General features: G+C 37.2%; 1 protein-coding gene and 1 non-coding gene across 2 annotated transcripts in view; one reads left to right on the forward strand and one right to left on the reverse strand.

The window, feature by feature from the left end:
- Nucleotides 1-5103: 5103 nt before the first annotated feature.
- Nucleotides 5104-5176, reverse strand: TRNAK-UUU (transfer RNA lysine (anticodon UUU)). Its single transcript has one exon. It is a non-coding gene; the product is annotated as a tRNA-Lys (tRNA).
- Nucleotides 5177-15273: 10097 nt separating this feature from the next.
- The window catches only part of LOC149844794 (porphobilinogen deaminase, chloroplastic-like), a 32344-nt gene continuing 26166 nt past the window's right edge, over nt 15274-21451 (forward strand). The window contains exons 1-2 of the mRNA XM_089997340.1: nt 15274-15692; nt 17989-18394. Of these exons, the coding sequence (XP_089853466.1) occupies nt 15481-15692; nt 17989-18394 (618 nt within the window). The 5' untranslated portion in view covers nt 15274-15480. The remainder of the gene's footprint in view (nt 15693-17988; nt 18395-21451) is intronic.

The following is a 21451-nucleotide window of genomic DNA, read 5'->3' on the forward strand; positions in this document are numbered from 1 at the left end:
AACTGATGGAGAGTAGGCGAATCAGACAAACGATGCACTTGGTTGAGATGGACGAAACCAAGACTGAAACGCCATCAACCAGCTTGTAGAATAAACACCGTCGGATCGGGACTTCGATAATAGGCGACCTGTGGGCCCGAGCAAGGAGAGATTCCTTCGAAAGATGAGACCTCTTTCGCGAGAAAGGTCCAAACATAGATGCCCCATAGGTCGAAGCAAACGAAATAAAGGATGTTGCAACTGCCGAGGGGCAGAGAGAAACCTTAGACGCCAAGGCGACCCCTAACGGTCCCCGATCCTCATCAAGCTCGAAGAAAGGATCCACCAAAAGGTTCCGCAACAACATAGCCCAAGACTCAGACCACCCGGGAAACCATGACAGCCAGCATCTTCCTGACCGAGGCCAAGATGCCTCATCACACCCGCCCCACTTCGAACAACGAGCCCAGAAAGGGTGATACTATAGATGATGATGCCAGCAGACTCTCACCCCGAGGTTGCAAAACCCCCCTGCCGACACAAAGACACAAACACCGCCAAGGAGCCGCGGTAGCCCAAACCCCAACGCCCCCGTAGGAGAGCAAGATGACAACAACGGATGAAGAAAATCCCTGCTCACCCAAGAAGACCTCGCAACGTCGATAAAGGGCCCCACGCTAGCCACCGATCTTCGTATGGCTCAAAAATCGAGTGGCCAACACGACCACCAAGACAAGGAGAGACGAGATCTCGATAAATGAATCGGGGAGAGCCTGCTTGCCTTACCTCTGGCCTTAACATCTCCTCACAAATCAAAAAGAGCGAAAGAAGAGAAATAGTACCTTCGTCGAACAGAAAAAGGTGAATAAATCAAAGGCACCCCAGAGCACGCGACCTGCATCCCCGATCTACGCCTAGGAGAAAAGAACGGAAAAACCGTAGGCACCCCAGAACATGCCGCCTGCACCCCCGGGCTGCAAAAGTCACCAGAAACAGAACCCTCAGAGATAGCGGCAACACAATAGACAGGCGAGCCCGACACAGCAGAGCAGTAACTGACCCGACCCAAGATGGCAGGCAAGCCACTGGGATGGTCACGATAAAGATGGTTGAGATTGAAACGCTTCCCTGCGAAAGACATCAGTGCAGCCATTGACGGTTGCATCGACACCCAAATAGAGCTGATCTTGAATCCCAAAAATGACGACGAAGGATCTTCCAAGATACCGATCTGGACCCAAGGCGCGAAAGAAGCTTTGCGAGGTAGGTGCATACCTCGCGAAGAGGCTCGTCCGACGGAGGGAGGAGGGACTACCGCCCCCGAGTGCCTGAGCATTGGGTGCCGCCGAGACCTGAACAGCGAGGCGCAATGGAGGCAAGCACGACGCCTGCGAAAGTTGAGCGAAAGGCAACTCGCACACCACCAGTCACCCAGCTTCGCCTGGGAAAGACGAGAACGAGAAAGCTTTTTGGAGAAAGGCCGCTGCCAGGTAGCTTTCATCTCCTGTCAGCTCGGACCGACGATCGAGCTGGGAGGCCTACGAAAGAAAAACGGAGCCCGTAGAGTGGCACCAACAGAGCATGCCTGAAGGGATTCCACCCTAACAACTCTAAGGAATCACCCGACATCACGAGCCAGCAACGATCCGACGATGAGACAGGATGCGAAGGCCTCCGATAGAGAGAACGCACGGAAAGATAAGCGGAAAGGGCAACATAAGCACCTTGGCGACGAAGGGCGAAAGCGAGCCCCCAATCATTCAAAGCCTCTTGGATAGAGGATAGAGCACGTTGGTTGACCTGCAGGGAGTTGGAGGCTCCTAAGCCTTAGAAGAAGAGGGATGAGGGAGGCATGGGTCACACCCAAAAGACAGAGTGAGACGCGGATGGAGATGGCGCTTGAAGCCTGCAGGAGCTAAATTGGAGAAAGAACAGGGTGGGTGGGGTCACGAGTGGAACCTCACAGAGTGAGGAAGAGGTTGGGTGGGAATCACGAGAGGAGGCCAAACCAAGAGGTGTCTGTCCATCAATGGCGGATCAAAACAGACAACGAAATAAGAGTGTTCGTGCTTGGGTGGGAATCACGAGAGGAGGCCAAACCAAGAGGTGTCTGTCCATCAATGGCGGATCAAAACAGACAACGAAATAAGAGTGTTCGTGCTTGGGTGGGTTGGGTCAGTGGTGGAGCCTCGAGGATAGAGGAACATGGTGGGTGGGGTCCAGGGCGGAGGCAGATGGGATCCTGCGACTCAGGCTGCTAAGGGCAGAAATCAGGCAGGCGCGCATCGGCTGATGCTCGAGAGAGGGAGGGGGGGGGGGTATGGTTGCAGAGCAGGGAAAAACAGTCTGATGGAGCTTGAACGATGCGAGCGTGAGGGCAGTGGGGCTTTTTGAGGGGTACCAGGAGGTAAAGAGTGCAGGGGAGGGCAAATGGGTCAACCGAGAGGGAGATGTTACCAGAGTTTGAGGAGGGCGTTGATCGAGGACTCAAACATGTGCAACACAGCTCAGGGGAAAGGGACGGTGAAAGAGCAGTCAATGAGAAACAGACCAGAGACGGAAAAGGGTTTCAAGGGCGTAAAGGAGTAGGGTTTGGGTGGGGTTGAGGCTCAGAGTGAGAGAAGAGAGAGAGAGAACCTTCCGGCAGGCCACACCGGCAGATGATATTCGGTGGAGATCAGCAAAGTCACGAAGGCACCACAAAAGGGGATTAGGGTTTTGGGAGGAACGGTGGAGTAGCATTCGATGAGCAACATAGAGGATGCATTGCGAGAATAAGGTGGAGTCGGGTGGGTGGGGTTCAGAGAGATGCAGTTCGAGGGTGGGTGGGGTTCAGAGTCGAGAGAGAGAGAGAGAGAGAGAGAGAGAGAGAGAGAGAGAGAGAGAGAGAGAGAGAGAGTTTTTTTCTAGCCTTTCAGTATTTTTTTCGCAATTCTGACCTCATAAATGTGTTGGCCATGGCGATTTATGAGGAATCCACCCTCGGATCATGTGTTATCAATAAAAAAAATGATATTTGAAGCCTAAAAAATTTACAAAGATTTTTGTACTGTCGAACCTTATAAAAACCTACTTGTGTCAGAGTCAAACGTTGATCATTATAAAATCAAGTACATAGATTATAAATAAAATGAAAAAGACTAAAAAACTCATTTAGCAGGCTCATTTAACACCTACTGTGTAAGCATCTCTCTCTCTCTCTCTCTCTCTCTCTCTCTCTCTATATATATATATATATATATATATATATATATATATATATATATATATATATATATATGTGTGTGTGTGTTCCTTGCGCCCATTTTTGTAAAGTCTTGTTAGGCTCCTTCAAAAATCGTAGTTTTAACATCGAAACAATCTAGATGTGATCTATAGGTTTTGATTAGTAGAAACCGGCTTTATGATAGGAATTTGACCTGTATCCAGTTTTTTTCGGTGATCCAAAATCAATGGTTATGAAGGTATGAGATTTTGACTTAGAAAAACATGTTTTTCATTGAAAAACATGATCCAAGAATAGATTCCCACTAAATCTAGCATATTGAATACATCTAAAGATTCATATATATATATATATATATATATATATATATATATATATATATATATATATATATATATATATAACTGTTCAACCAAAAGAAGGTACAACCATCCAAACCACTTTTAAAAATCATATTTAGAGTATTTTAGTAAATCAGAATATAAGAATGTTATTTTAATGATAAAAAACCTAATAACTGACTCTTACCGTGAACTGTTTTGATGCACAAATTGGATTTTTATGATCTAAAAAACTTCAAAAATTTCAAAACTTTTATTCTTAGCCCATTATAAAATCCTATACATGCACATACAAAAATTCATGAAGTACCGGTTCTTAGGTTTTTGACCATGAAGATTGGACCCGTACTGTAGTATTTACCAAAACACATTTTTAAAATCAATCTTTTAAATGTGACTTGGCTTTAGCTTGAACAGAGTATGAATAGATTGGATACGTAGGGGTGGGCAACCGGTTGGGCAGCCCGGCGGGTCAAACCAACCTGGCCCACCATGGTCTAGATTTCGACCAAGGTTTTAGGCCTTGAACCAATAGTTATATAACCGAAACCCAGTCTGTTATATAAATGGACTAGCCCCGGTCAGCCCATGGGCTACCGAGCTGACCCGATGGGCTTGAACTACCTGACTAATTGATTTAGTAATCTGAAAACTAATAAAGTTAATGATTGAATTAATTGTATTGAAACTAATATGGAATTGAGAATTTCATTAATCAATTGCTTTTGCAATTACTTTGTGAACTTAATTTTAAAATTAACTTACAAATGGGATTGGGTCTGTCAGACCTGTGCACTAAACATTGGCCCATTGGACCAATGGGTTGCCATTCAAACCCAAGCTCATTAAGAACCGAGGTGAAATCCCGTCTGTTAAAAAATGGGTTGGGCCATGCTCAAAACCGGATCCAAATGGGGCCCATCCAAGTGATGGGCATCTCAATCGTACAAGTTTTGGATGCCATTTATCTTGAGATCAACGGCATCCAGAAGTGTGCTGATGGAATACTGTCATAGCACACTCTGACCTGATCCCATCTCAAATAAGTCCGAGTTCTATTTTTTAACACGCAGTGAGATTTTATTGTGAGGTCTATATCTAAAAATTATAAGATCCAGATTGGAAGCCCATCCGGACTGATAATATTGGGTCTGACTCGCTAATAAAGCCAGACCCACATGCTCCAGTGGTCAATAGACAATCTAATTAAGCCAGACCCACATGTTTGAGTAGTCAATAGACTCGAACTTGATTTGGAAGTTCACCAACCATTTTGAAGCTGGACTCGAGATCCAATTACGATCCAAAAATTCTACATGTATATTTATTTTAAAAAGACTTTTTAGCCAATGAATTACGGTCTGATCTTACCATCTAAAACATGGCCTGCAATTAGATCAAGATGCAGAAACTTTAGATGTAATAAAAAGAGATGAAGCGAGATATCTAGCGAATCAATTCGGGTCTGAACTCTGATCCTTAGAAGGAAATTAAAATAATAAAAATGATATCATTAAACAGGGGAACAAAATTAAAATCAGAAATAAAGAAAAAATTCGCCGTCTGTGGGAATCGAACCCACGACCACGTGGTTAAAAGCCACGCGCTCTACCAGCTGAGCTAAGACGGCTTATCTGATAAATTGTATATTTATTTTTATCTTATCAAATACCAATACATCTCTGTTTTCTTTTTGTAAAGCAACTTGGACTCGGTTAGGACTCGACTCCTTCAAGCTTCATCCAAAATCTTCCATTTAGATAATGAGCTGAGCACGAGTAGGTTCAATCTTGTTTGTAGAAACGAGCCGTTCTTGACTGCACTCACTGATAGGCCCGCCTAGCTTCAAGAAATTTGTCTATGTACAAGTTGTGTAGAATAATAGATAAAAAAAGAAGCCCTATGGCTCTGTTTAGGAGGAGAGGGGTTCGAATCTTAACCCCTCTTACCTTTTTTTTAGTTTAAATGCTCAAGCTGAACCAAGCTCACCCGGCTCTAGTTGGATCCAAGGTTGGACCTTTTTTTCTTAATAAGCCAAGCTCGGACAGTCCAGGCTCAATTCGAGCTTGCCTCTTGTGAAAAAAAAATTGGGTGCGAGGGTACTGGAGGGTATATATATATATATATATATATATATATATATATATATATATATATATATATATATATATATATATATATATATATATATATATATATATATATATATATATATATATATATATATATATATAATTTTTAACAGTTAACAGTAACACTAGTTTTTAACATTATTTTTTTTTCAAGTTTAGATTTGAACATTTATGACCCTTAACAGCATTAACATTAATTTTTAATAGTATTTTTTTTTGAGTCCAGATTTGAACATTTATGATCCTTGGTGCGTTGACCGTACCCAGGGTCGGCTTAACCACACCGGGTGTGCTGCACCTGCACCCGCACCTGAGTCTCATCGCGTCAATGCGGGTGAAGCACCCTGTTGACCGAATTCCTGTGACATAGTTCTGCAGGGTTTTACAGGAATTATTCATCATTAAAAAAATGGTCTGAGGTTTGGAAGTGGTGGATCGGCTCTGCTTGGTGGAGGGTTTGGGAAGAGTGAACTAAACCCCTTAATCAATTGGTCAAACATAGTGCATTCGAGCTAAAACTGGTAAACGAGTCAAGCGAACTGAAGTGAGGGTATGCAAGCTCGGCTTGTTCCTATGAAAATTCGAGCCGAGCTTGAGCTTGTGTCAAGTCTGGGCTAAAGGAGACGAGTTTGAGCTGACTTATTTACAAAAATGCATTTCTTTAAAGCTACAAACAAAAGAATTTTGACTCACTAAACCAAGCTAAAAAAATAAATATGTTGTTTCAAGGCTACGAGCAATAGCATTTGTAGTATAAACTTATTGCTTGTAATCCAAAGCACTTCAGCCATCTTTACTCAATGATATAAAATATACGTAAAAGATATTTGTTACTAGTAAATGAGCTAAGCCCTGAACACTTGTTATTCATGTTTGGCTTGTTGAGCATATTTTACAAGTTTGAATAAGTTTTTTAATAGATCCCAAGATGCAGTAAATAGGAGGATCACTGAATTGGCACCCTTGCACAGTTATCAAACTAAAAAACTATGAAAGATGTGAAATTAATAGAAAAAATGCAAGAAAAATAACTAGAAACCACTCATAATCATTTATCAAGCTCCCTTCATCCTTTCTACAATTAATATGTATAGCAAACATTGAAGAATCCTTAGAAACCCTAATTCCAATATGGATTTGAAGTAGATCCAATGCCAATTAATATCTAAAATATGATTCAAAAATCAATATCTAACTAAATAATTACAAAAAAAAACCCAAATTAACCCTATAGACCCGGTAGTGTCTCACTCCCATCTTGCATCAACTGAACACGAACTGAGCCATAAGTGATTCATTTGATTTTTCAGCACTATTTCGAGCCAATATGGTGTAGTACTACTAACCAGGCAACTAATGTCTACTTATTTGTGCCGCGTGGTGGCAGCTGCAATTAAGTTCTGGTTTAGAGCCAGACACCCGGATTGCAGCTATGAATTCCATATATATATATATATATATATATATATATATATATATATATATATATATATATATATATATATATATATATATATATATATATATATATAAAGTGAAAGAAATGGATTTGGCACTTCTGTTTTGTCATTATGCCTTAGATATATTCAACATGATTGATTTGATAACTATTGACTTTTAATTGTAAAGTTTGGGGTGTTTATAATGTTGATTTTTGGGTTGCCCCAAAAAACCTATTCAGTATCCGGCATCCAAATGCTGATCCCAAATAAAAATGTTATGTATATAACATTTATGGATAAGATTTATAAAAAAATAAAATATAATAAATAATAAAAAAACCATTGTTTAGAAACTCGTTGGGTCACCCAAGTGACTCAGTTGACTCTGCCCGGATCGCCCATCATTGGTTCAAAAACTAGTATAAACTCTTTTTGTACAAAACTCAGTCAAGTCACCCAGCTGACCAGGCCGAGTCATGGGTGAGTCATGCATATATATATATATATATATAATGACATGTATTATATAAAATATAATATAAATATGTATATATTATATATATATATATATATAAATATGGTTATACATATATTAATAAAAATATCATATAATATATATTATATATGCCCTTGACTTAATTTCAGTGTCAAATATTAAACTTTTGCACTAAAGTGAAAGCAAAATCATGTGTCTTGTTTTTTAATGGAATAATTCAAAATTTTGCTTAACCAATATTTAAGATAAAGACTACTTTTTCAAGAAATTGTTCATCGGTTGTGAGAGTCACTTGTGTATTATATAACTCTAGTTAACTCTTTAAAACGACTTTATTGACCCCTTTCTTTCTTTATATGGTTGAATGTCACTTATGGAGATGAGATGGGTGATGGCAGTGGATAAGAAAACGAGAGATGAAGATGGAGTTGTCCTTGGGATGAATTAATCCCTGTTAGAAAACTAGTAGCTATGATGGGAAGTGGCAGCTGCCAACTCTTGGATTTGGTGCTTTAGTGTAAATACAATGTCAATTCCCATCCCAAATGCACTAACTTCCATCCCAGCTACCAGTTTCCAAACAGCCACCAGATGCTAGTTTGGCAAACTTTTTTGCCAAATTCATTAACTCCCCAGTTCCTAGATTGCAAACAGGACCGTAGTTCAAAATGGTTCATGTTCACTCTCAACACCATTCTCATATCCTAAAACTGGTTCCCAAACACTTGTGGGGTAAGTGGTATTAATTAAAGCTTCATTAACACTATCTGTCATTCCATCTGCTGCTCCCAAATAGGGGTGGCAATCGTGTCGGGTTGGCGGGTCAGCATACCTCAACCCGAACCCGACCCGTTTATTAAACGGGTCGGCTGTGGCAAATACGAACCCGACCCGTTTAATAAATGGGTAACCCGACACGACCCGCCAACCCATTTAATAAATGGGTTGGGTCGGGTAAACGGGTTCTCAGGTTCGCAAGTCAGGTTTGCGGGTTGGGTTGACGGGTCGGGTTGGCGGGTTGGCGGGTCGGGTCGGCGAGTTGGCAAACGGTTGGCGGGTCGGGTTGACCCACCCGCCTAACCCGTTTATTAAACGGGTCAGCCGGGTTGGCGGGTTGGCATACCCCCAACCCGAACCCGACCTGTTTAATAAACGGGTTATGCGGGTCGACCCGTTTATTAAACGGGTTGGCTTAAGCCCAACCCGAACCCGCCTAAGAGGCGGGTTGGCGGGTCGTGTCAGGTTTTGCCACCCCTACTCCCAAACATAGGCTTAAGTGCAGATAGACAATTATAATAAATAAAAGTGGTTGGTAGAGGTAGACTCCCACCTCTATGTAATTACCCTTTTCAATTTTTGATAAGTCTCAAACTTTTTTATCAAAGTTACATATAGAGAGAGAGACCGGCGTGATATCAAACGCTTTTCCACAGCTGATCACGCAAGATCAGCGGTGAAAACATAATTAAAAAAAAAAGACTCTTTAGCAACGATGCGTCTGCCACTAAAGGTCAAAACATTGTTTAAAAAAAAAGAAATGGATGCGCTGGGTGTGTCCCACATTACTCATTTCTCTCTCTATATATATGTAACATATATACGGAAGAAAAATCTTTCAATTAGAGGAAGGTCCCAAATCTACATTCAACGACGATCAAACATCTCCCTTTCTCTAATGCTTGAGCTGATCGGACATCATATGTGTTTGTTCTTTATAATCTATCTAGTAAGAAATATGCTTTACACTAAGACTTTGCAGCATATAGACATGTTTTTCTAAACCTGAAAAATTAATGGCTCACAATGCATTAAAAACTTTACCATACAAAGTATTTTGTGATTTTGATTTTTAGCGCTTTCAAAAGCGCATCTAAACATTGAAAATTCATAATTCAAAACATGTTGCTTACTAAATTAATGATAAAAATGGAATACCTAAAGTCCAAATGATGAAAAACTTGATCATTAGAAAAAGAATGCCATCAATTATCATAGATTTTGGACTTTTCTTTGGTTGGACGGTCTCCCTTTATTGTGTGTGGGGGAGAAGGGGGGGTGGAGTGGGAAATGTAACAGTGCAATCAAAGGAAGGTGTAACATCTACAACGAACAATGATCAGAAGTCTCTCCTTCTTTGCTATTCGAGTGTTTCATCGATTAGACCTTATATTTATTTTTTATAACATATTTAATAATAAATATGCTTTACATAAAGATTTTACAGGCAGACATGTATTTTGAAACATGAAAATGGCAGGTTCATAATTTTACAATACAAAGTATTCTCAGCAGTTGATTTTTAGTGCTTATAAAATGCATTTAAATATTGAAAATTCATATTTATAATATGTTGCTTATTAAATAAATGATAAAAAATATGATATGTACAACCCGTTCATTAGAAAAAGAACATCACCCAATCATCATTGGTGATAGATGTTGCACCTTAATTTCTTTGGTTGCAGAGTCCCCTTCCTACTAATGAAGGTAAGGAACTAATGAATAGAAATCACTAATTTCTTCTATAATTTTTAGTTTTTGTAGATCAAATGTTAGGTATGTGATCTACTTAGTTTGTTTATTACAAAACTTCTTTTGAATCATGTGATTATTACAAGTGATTAGGTTTTTATAGGAGTCAAAAAACTCAACATCTCATAATGTACCAAAATTTGGTAACTCAAAAGATCACATTTTACATAAGAAAAGCACAATCTAAGTCTTCATCCTTATCAAACAAACCTTGTTGAACACATCTTTGTAGTTAGAATGAGTCATTCAACTTTCACCTATGATTTCTAGCTCATTAGTTTTGTACCTTCAATAATAGCAAATTATATATATATATATATATATATATATATATATATATATATATATATATATATATATATATATATACACACACAAAAACAAAAAGAAAAAAAACCTGTAACAATGGACGGATAAAATGTCAAGGGTGCACCCGGCACCAATTTATATGAATTAGCAACAGTCAAATGACTAACACTAATGTTTTAGGTAAAAAAATAACTTTCAGCGACGATCATGTCTGTCACTAAAGGTCATTTTTTCCTTTAAACGTGAACAGTGGATGAAAGTGTCATCCATTGTTACATCTTACATCTCTCTCTCTCTCTATATATATATACTCTCTCTCTATATATATATATAGAGAGAGAGAGTCATCCCACCAAAGCATTGTCCAAAACTTACAACCAACTAGGATAAGACAACTTTCTTTCTCCAATGCTTGATCATCTCATCAATCGAACCCCATAGATTCTGAACCGTTAGATGTGTTATCATTATTTATTCAATAGAAAACATGTTTTTGATTAAGCATTTTTATGCTTCAATTTATAGCTTAAAGAGGTCAAAAAATCAATGGTTGATATTGTACTAAATTTTTGAGGATAAAATATTTACATTTTTACACCAAATCAATTAGAAACAAAGTTCACTTCTTAATAAATAAGCAATGATAAACACATCTAATAGTTTGCCAGCCACTTTGGATTAGCATAACACACCTAAAACTATAATTTTAGAGTGTCCTAACATACCTAATGAAAGGGGCAACACAATTCCCATTCTCTCTCTCTCTCTCTCTCTCTCTCTCTCTCTCTCTATATATATATATATATATATATATATATATATATATATATATATATATATATATATATATATATATATATATATATATATATATATATATATATATATATATATATATATATATATATATATTAGGTGCAAGGCTTATTGACTCAATATGATACCAAAAGTTTTTAACATTGTTTGTTTGCTAAGAATGATGCCTTGAATTGTGCTATTTCAATCTAAAAATATATTTTTTTGAGTGGTGAAATTTTAGTACACACTCTGATTTTTTAAGATCTTAAAAACTCTGCTTACTTGTTACAATCAAATAATTTAAAACTCATTTTTTGCTCTCATTTAAAAGTGATTTTCTTCTTCTAGAAGAAAGCAATAACCAAGATGCTTTTTAGATCATGCATCTTAGATGATTAACCATCAACAACATGACGTGCATGTTATGCTTCATACTCAAAGAGCTCTCTAGTTACAAATAGGGAAGACAGTGGACAGGGGCTGGGGACAAGGTCTCCACCCCCACCCCATCTCAAAATCCTGCCCTCCATCCCCACATGGGTTTTGATTTTAACCTCCATCCCTATTTCATGTCCTCTATCCTTGGTCCAAACAGGATGAGGCGGGGTGGGCACCCATTTCCCCTCGGTCCATTGCCATCCCTAAAGAAGGATTTGAGGCGGGACGGGGCAGAGAAAAACGTGAATTCATCCTCGCACGTGTTTTGATTTTAACCTCCATCCCCGGTCCAAACTAGGCAAGGCGGGGCAGGGCCCCATTTTCTCCAGTCCACCTCCATCCCTAGTTACCAAATCCAGGTGATGGAGCCACCATATAAGCTTTTGCCAACTTACGCTAATTAAATGAGTAATTTACATATACCAACATATGGTGAATTTACGCTTAATGGGGTTTGGCGAGTCAGCTCATGACTCACACGAGTTGGCGCAGATTGAGCCCTAAGCCAGTTAAAAAAAAGTGTATGACTCGGTTATGACCAAACTCGGCCGAGTCAACCATTGACTCGACCCAGTGTTGCTTACTTTTTGTCAATATATCATGATATTTGGCAAATTTACGTTTTATAAATTTAGACTTACAAAATATCTTAAGTAAATATCAATATAACATGGTATTTTTGTAAATATTTTACATAAATATCTTAAGTAAATCTATATTTTGTCAAATATATCATGATATTTGGCAAATTTATATTTTATAAATGTAGACTTACAAAATATCTTAAGTAAATGTTAATATTTTTGTAAATATAGAACATAAATATCTTAAATAAATCTATATTTTATCAAATATATCATGATATTTGGTAAATATCATGTCATTGTACAATTTAAAATAATGAACCAACATATTTTTATTTTTTTAGATATTTTGAAAGTATTGCCAATATTTGTCACCATATTTTTTTTTAAGTTGTGTATTATTATATGTAATAAATCACACTCATATATTAATTTAAAATTTCTTGTACTATAAAATATATATTATATATTTTTAATAAATTAAATAAAAGATACATAATTATATTTTTCACTGTTTTGAGTTAAAATAATAAATAATATAGGGGCTGACGCAAGCTTTGGATTCCAAGTGGATCGTGGACTCGTTGGCTGAGGTCCATGGCCCACCTATTTTAAGAAAAATAAGTCATAATAATAATAATAAAAATAAAAATAAAATAATATATATTATATAAGGGGATATTCCTTCCTTCTTCGGACATCTCCTCTTTAGAGGAATGCCCCTCTTATTTTTATAAAATGGGGCATGGCAGTAGAGAGAAAACAAGAGAGAGAGAGAGAGCGAGAGGGAGAGAGAGTTGGGAGCTGCGTCTTTGGGATAAGAGGAAGGGAGGAGAAAGGACTGATTTCCTTCCTTCAAATACAAATGTGCGGGTCTCTCGCTCTTAACTCAATAGAAAAGGAGGTTAGCATGGGCCAATTAGGCATGATAAGGAAAAAAAAGCAAAGAAAATAATATAAGCAAAACATAGATTTGCTTATTTTTTTGGATTGTTTTTCGTTAGAAACAATAGGTTTAGGGTTGATACGTATTTTGTTCCTTGACTTTATTTGCTTGTACAAAAATTTTATTTAGGCTGAGTGCGGTCCATGTACATGCCTTGATCTTCATAGTTCAATCTTTTCTTATGGGGCTTGATTTGATTTTTTTTTTTTTGCTAGGTTTTGATTTCACTCAAGACTCCGAACAAAAACAGTTTTACGTTGGGAAAGGAAAAAAAAAATTGTTTATTTTGGGTTCAAGTGAGGTTTTAAACCATGTAAAAGAATATGTAATTTTATTCAATTAAATCTTTTGTTAAGCCTGATTTCTATTCTGCGACTGTCCAGGTTAGATTTGAATTCACGTTTTCAAGTCTAACGTCTTGCTGAATTTTGTTTATTTTGGTGCTAAGCATGGTTAACCTTTTTATAAACATCGTGTGGATATGCTGACGCTGCTCATGCATGTTAGTTAAATCTGTTCATGCATGATAGTTTATTAAATCTATTCATGCATGTTATTTTATTAGGCCTGCATATGCTTTCAAATTTAATTTTCTGTAGAGATTCAGGTTATCATAAAATCAATGCTTTCTTTTATGTACGCCCATGTGGTTTTAGTCATAACGTGTCAACTTTAGGTCCATGTTCATACCTTGTTCTATATCGTGTTCATATTGTGTATTTAAGCTGACCTTTGGATTTATTAATATATATATTTTTTAATACTTGTTAGTTTGAGGCGAGCGAACCTGAATCTTTATTAAATCTGACTTGAAACTTAAACTATCAAATCTGATTGTAGATTTTAACTAAATCTAAGTTTAGCTAATAGAATTAAATATGGAGTTTTGAATAAAAAAAACCTGAGTTTCGTTTAAATGTGGTTTGAGTTGAACTTAATAGAAACAACCTGGGTTTTATTTAAACATGTGAATCCTATTTCTACGGAACAAAAATCTGAGTTTTCACCCGCATTAAAAAATCTGGCCGTTTTGGGTCTGAGAGCTAATGTAAGTGGTCAAAAATCTATTTTTCAACTATTTTTATGAAACTAACTTTTTGTTCGATCTTAAAACTAAACTATTAACTTTAAAATCTAATTGAACAAGCCTTAGATTAAGACTTTAAAGAGTAGTCGTAAACTTGGTTTTAAATAAAATGCTAATTCAAGTTTTACGAAACAATTTAAAGTTGAATTTAATTTAAGTAAAAATTTGATTTCTAGCATGTCACAAAAACTGATTTCTAGCAAGTCATAAAAATCTGATTTTTAATGTTATAGAAATTTGATTCCAGCCTCGTACAAACATCTGGCTATGGTATGTTATAAAATCTTTTTGTCATATATCAATTGAAATTTTGGCTGGGTTATAATTTAATTTTTATATACGAGGTGCATTCAAATTTTAGCTTTGAATATGCATTGGTATTTTGTAGTGTGTAATTTGGGTTAAAAAATCTATTTGGATCTAGTTTTAGTTTAGGGTTTTTATTTGAGTTTTATTTATAATTAATTTTTTTAATGTAATTGATACGCCGCCAATCTGAAATAGGCTTAGAGTTTTTTGCGTTTCCTGTAAATACTCTTTATAAGGATTGTTGTGGGGTTGATTGGATTGAGATTTGTTATTTGCTTTAATTTTATGTTTTAATAATTGTTTATTTTCTATTAATATAGCTTTAGAGCATAATTCCTGTAGTATAACTTAGCTGTTTCTTTACTAACCCGGTATCTGATTTGCATCACTGCTGACGGAGAGAAGGGACCAGGGTTTGCCACCCGTCCTCGCCTCTCTTTTGGGCTGAATTCGGTGGGAGCCGGGGCTCTACTTCTGGTGATCAGCCGCCGAATGAAAGGGGCCGCCGAGCACCCATTTCGTCCGTAGGAGGGCCCACCCCACCGCCGGTGGGGGAGGCCTCCCTCACGGCCGAGGGTTCCCACCTGTGTGCTAAAGTTGTCTTTACATAGGTTTGTAATATTCCAAGGTGGTCATTAACTTTTTCCCAAGCAAAAAGGGTGGGGGTTCACTCGTGGACAGCCGAGTCTGATTGGTGGATCCCCGAGTCCCTGACATCATTATCTATCGAATCGTTGAGACAATGGAAGGTATGAAAACAAAAGTCTAATACCAATAATGCCTTAAACCCATCTAAAATATTGCCATGAGTCACCGCCACTCTTCTCTTCCTCCTCCCTCTTCTTCTTCTTGTTGGTTCTAATGATGGAGGTCTGTCTAGGATCAACCATCCACCCCCTCTTCCACTCTTCCGTTTCTGTTCTTCCTAGATTATTTGGGTTCCCTCAGAATCTCAGAACCTCACCTTTCAGCATTCATGGGAGAAGACACAGGGTGGTCGTTAGAGCGTCTGTTGCAGTGGAGCAGGCCTCACAGACAAAGGTTTCTCTTGTCAGGATTGGTACAAGAGGAAGGTATGCCTTTTTCCTTTAGTAGGTTGTTCTTCTTTTGGCTTTTTCTGCGCTGAAGTTGGTTTTTGTTACATAATTTTATGTTTCAGTCTTACCCATTTCACATTGTTGATGTTAATCACTTTTCAAATGGTAAAATTGATGTGGGTATCTCTTATTTCTTGCTAATTCTTGAGTTTTCATTAAATTAGTTCAGATTTAAGGTGAATATGTGTTCTGCGTGAAGTTTTAGGAAGTTTTTTTTTTATTCTTTTCTGTTTGAGATTAAGTTTTTGGTTGACTTTCTGAAAATTATGTCTTTTGGCGCAAATTCGGGTGGTTTTGGAGTTCCCAAGTGATGAAGATTAGGTTAAGAACTGTTCAAATTGATGAGAATTGTTTTGGGTCGTTTTATCTGCTGGAAATGTGGCAAAATTTATATGATGTTGGCAATCTTGGGTGGTCCATATGTGTTTGAGAGATTGGTTTAAGAATTGGATATAGGTGTTCTAGGAGTTACTGCTTATGGATTTTCGATTGGTAACTGAAGTGTAGAAAACCATGACTGTACTGTGTGTTGCAGATTTACTTCTTCAAAGCTTTCTTCTGAAGCCCTCTTCTGCACTTCCTTTACAGAAATAAATGGATGAAGTTGTAGGAATGTCCTTGTTTAAGTGATTAAACGTTTACAATTTTTTTTGGGTTAAATGTGATTAGTTATGAATAGTTAAGTCTTTGAAGGGATAGGTTATGCCAGCCAAATATTGATACTACATGTGCTTGTAAACAGCTACTAGCTATTTGCTTCCACGCACGTTCTCTTCCATTAATAAACATCATAAGCATAACTTTGAAAGGCAATAGTAGGCTGAAAGATGCTATATAAAAAATGCGTTGTTTTTTCTCCCCTTCCACTAAACAACTTGGACATTATTGTTGCCTTTAATTTAATTTCCCCCCTTCTTTTGTTTGTATCATGAACTCCACCCACTTGAGCCTAGATAATATGTTTTTGGTCTTACATTGAATCAACTACATTCTTTCATTTAATGGACTAGTCCGTAATATTTTCCGGTCATCAACGTGAACTTATGTGATGCTAATCATGAATTTTACCAGGCGGCTGTGACCACATTATTATATTGGTATCAAATTATCGATTTTACTATCCTTTATTACACTTGTACTACATGTATTTTTATAAATATTCTAGGAACATTCAATGTAGATAAGTTATGAAGACACATGCAAGTCATTTCTAGTCGTTGGGAAATCTAGCCCATTTGTAGATCTTTAAAAGTGAAACCATGCTTCAGAGGCCCTGTTCATATTGTAATTCCCCAGTATAAGCTGTCATGTTCGTTTAACCTTGTTTTTGGTTGTTTAATCCTTTTCAATGGATGCTGAGAGGTTTTAGCCATATTAATGTGGTGGTATCATGGTGGCCAGATATTCTTGCATACATGTCTAATCCATAGGCCATAGTGGTCACCATGGATTGTTTTTGTTTCTCAATCACTTGATTGCCCCCATTATTCCCCCACCAAATGTCTTTTCATTATTAAAGAAAACTGGATATGGAAGGGAGTCTATACATCAAACCTAGTTGTTGCGCATTCACGGAAACGTGCTGCAGGAGCAAGACAATTCTTCCAAATTAAACCACTTATTGTATCCCCGAATATTGTTTTGCTAAACCATCTGTGACTGAGTCTCATTCTTTTCAAGCATGGAAATGGTAGGCCTGAATGCTTATAAAAAAAAAGAATAAAAAATAACTGACCTGGACTTTTCAGAAACTTTCATGTCTACATTTTATTAGAAACATTTTCTAAGATGGGTTACACCGTTACAGTTATTAGTTAGAAGCCGGTTCCTGCTCCTATTAAAACCATACCTTTAGAAACATATTCAGCAGTTCCATGTAAGTACATCTGGTCCTCTTAAGAGCTTTACTTCCTATGTGTTTATTCCTCAAACTAGTTGAGAAGGTTGGCACCCAAAAATTCCATCCAACCAAATCCTCAAGGATCTATGCAACTTAATTGTCACCCAGACAATTGAGGTGGTTCCCATGTCACTCATCTCATGCAATTAATATTTATTTAATTTGAGGAATGAGATCCAGAACCATTATTATCTTGATGCATTTTCATTATCTATTTGAGTTAATTTTTATTGTGGCAAAATAGTTAGTGAGAATTTTGTATTATGGAGTTATTGAATTTGGGTTGGAAAATATGTGATTCTTTTTCTACTTGTTATATAGTTCATCTCATTGTTTGTTGGATGATGCTTCTACTGCTGCTTTGTAGGACAGTCCATTGGCACTTGCCCAGGCTTATGAGACACGTGACAAACTCAAGGCTACTCACTCAGAACTAGCAGAAGAAGGTGCAATCAAAATAATTATTATAAAAACAACGGGTGATAAAATATTGAATCAGCCATTAGCAGATATAGGTGGCAAAGGTCTTTTTACAAAAGAAATAGATGAAGCACTTTTAGATGGCACAATTGATATTGCTGTCCATTCGATGAAGGATGTGCCCACCTATTTTCGTGATGGAATGATTTTGCCATGCAATCTTCCTCGAGAGGATGTTCGAGATGCATTTATTTGTCCAACTGCAACCTCTTTGGCTGAGCTTCCAGCCGGAGGCATTGTTGGCAGTGCTTCCCTGAGAAGGCAATCTCAAATACTGTACAGATATCCATCACTTAAAGTAAGCCAATCACTTGGTATGATCCAATTTGTGTTCTTTTGTTAATGATGAATTTGTGACTGATTCTTTTGATTGTAAAATGTGGTTGAGTTCAGTAACTGCAGATGTTTCACTATGCATTTGCCTCTGTATTTATTTAGTAGCGTTAGCATCCTGCGGGAGAGAATGAATTACACTGGGGCCTATGTCTCAGGGATACAGCATTTTTGCTAAAAAACCCATACCGAACGGATACAGGTCGGATATGGTGGTGATACGGTCAAAATCGTATTCCGATATGATTTTGACCATATCTCACCATTATACACCAAAAAAAAACTGAAAGCCATTTTCGTCCTCAACATATATAGTTGAGGACTATTTTGACCTTTAAGGTCAAATTCATGGCTAAATGCCAATTTAAAAAAAATTTAAATTCAAACCCACCATGCAGGTGGGAGGCAAAAAAAATTAAATTTTGAATCCCATGCCAAGCCCAAACCACGTGGGCAGCATGGGTTGCAGTGGATCTTCCGCCTTGCAAATGCCTCCTTTTATAGAGGAGGGAGGGGGCTCTCTTCTGCCATTCCCATTGATTTGGGACTAAAAGTTGTTAGTGGCACCCAACAAGTTAACATTCTACATATGCTTGCTATTATTCTACTATGAGTTATGACATTTCCAGCATACTGTCATCATTAATATTATCATCACCACCCTAATCATCATTATCATCACCATACCTACTGCAAGTTTACAACCACGACCATCAACATCTTTATTATCATCATCATGGCCACCACCATCATAATAAAATATATATGTTCTGTTATTCCCGAATCCTATTTTTTGAAAATTTCCGTTCGTATGGCTCGTACCCATGCCATATCTGTATCTATGTGACATAGACTAGGGCACTGGTTTGTTAAGGGTTCACTTGGCTCACAACTTGCATAATGTTAATGCTGAACATAGACTAACAACTTATATGATAGACTAGTTGCGAGTGTTTAACTGAGCCAAAGTTGGTCCCATACCTCGGTCAAGGTCTGGTTGTCTCATTGGTGAATTATGTTAAACATTGATACCAAAATTACAGTGGTCCATGTTGGTTCCACATGCTTCAATTTAAGCTTGTGCCAAGTTAGGAAAACCAGTTTCACTCAGAGTTGCATGCACTACACGGATGACATCTCTCTGTGTCACTAGTAGTCAATTTCTGAGATTTTGTATGACTAAGATTGAACAAGTGTAGTGTAAAAATGTCTACAATGAGACTATGTGCACAAAGACACAATATCCTTGATGTGATAAGTGTGCATAAAGGCACAAATGAACACTCACACAAGTGCACAAGGGCACAGATACAAATGCAAATAAATAAAAATAGAATCTCTTATTGAATCACAAAGGAGAGTTTTACAAAAGCTTAAAATACAGTGAAGGGGAGATCCCCTATTTATAAGACACAAGGGAGGGCCATTGAAGGGGCTCCCACATGTGATCGTTGGAGCCCCTCCAACGGTCATATTATTGACCATTGGAGGGGCCCAACGTTGTGGGCCCCTCCATGGCTAAAAGCTAAAAGAAATAAAAATAAAAAAAACAAAAAAAAAATAGAGAAAAGAAAAAGTAAAATTTACATACATATTCATGAAAAAGAATGTGTAAAATACAGGAAAAAGACAGATTTACACTTATCGGGTATATATATATGTATATGTTGTGAAAATCTCTATAAAAAGAGGTTTTGTATATAAACACAATACTAGAAACACAAAGTGTGCACAAAGGTACAAAAGGAGAACTCTCACAAGTGCACAAAGGCACGGATACAAATGCACAAACGTAAAAACTATCAACTTCAATATCTTGGGTCCCAAAAGGAGGCTTTACAAAAGTGATAGAAAACCTAAAGGGGGTCACCCCTATTTATAAGAGCATGGAGACTTGGGGGGGCTCCAATACACATGTTGGAGCCCCTCCAACGGTTAGAATTCTAACCGTTGGATGGGGCTCCAACATGTGCATTGGGAGCTCCCACATGTCACATTAACTAAAAAGAAAAAAATAAGAAAAGACAAAAATAAAAATACAACAAAAGAAATTGTAAAAAATGTACAATCATATTCTTAAGTAAGAATATGCATAAAATACGTGAATTTACAGAAATACCCTTATCGGGTTTGAGATATATATTTATATATATACTTAGATAGATACATATACATATATAGATATATATATATGTATATGTATATGTATATGTATCTTTCTATATATATAAGAAAGACTACATTTTAACATATGTATCTCTCTCTCTCTATATATATATATAAATATATATAGGCGATACAATTTAACATGTAGTTGCTAACTTCCCAAATTTGATGTCAGGCTTGAGATGATTGACGTTGACTCATGGGCCATGCCCTTTCATTTTCTATTTCTATCATTTGTCGCTGCTGCATAAAAAATGTGGTTTCTGTAGAAGTCTATGCATATTAACTTTGCCTTTCTTTCTTTGACTTTTCCACATTTGCATGCCCTATGTCTTTTGTTCTTCAAGTAAAGAAGATCGTCATATCTGTAAATTTGGGTAGCATTCGATCAACAAGATCTGAAAGCGTGAAGGCTTGCTATCATTAGCATAAAAGATCGAACTCTTATGAGCATCATTGCTATATTATGGATTACTATGTGGTTTGGCAGTGCTGCATACTCTCTTGATAATTGTCTCTACTTTCATTGTAGTGCTTTAGTTATCTTAGGAGAGCATTTTCAACTGATTTGACAAGCACAAGTCCCTCGGGACATTGGTGATCTGTACATTTGATTTTAAATCAAAGTATTTGTTGCTATGACACATAGGTGCGGGTGCAGATGTGGCGATGCTGCACTTTAAAAAACTTGGGTGCAGGGAGGGTATATATATATATAATTTTTAATAATTTTAAGTTAACGCTACGTATATGTGTGTGCATTTATGTATTTATATATATAATATAGATAAAACTAGACTTGGTTAGGGTTAACTCAATCTACTTTTGGACAGAAATGGACCTCAGTGTGGTTGAC

The sequence above is a fragment of the Nuphar pumila genome, chromosome 2 (genome assembly GCF_984573655.1).
Source record: "Nuphar pumila chromosome 2, dmNupPumi1.hap1.1, whole genome shotgun sequence".
NCBI classification, from domain to species: domain Eukaryota; kingdom Viridiplantae; phylum Streptophyta; class Magnoliopsida; order Nymphaeales; family Nymphaeaceae; genus Nuphar; species Nuphar pumila.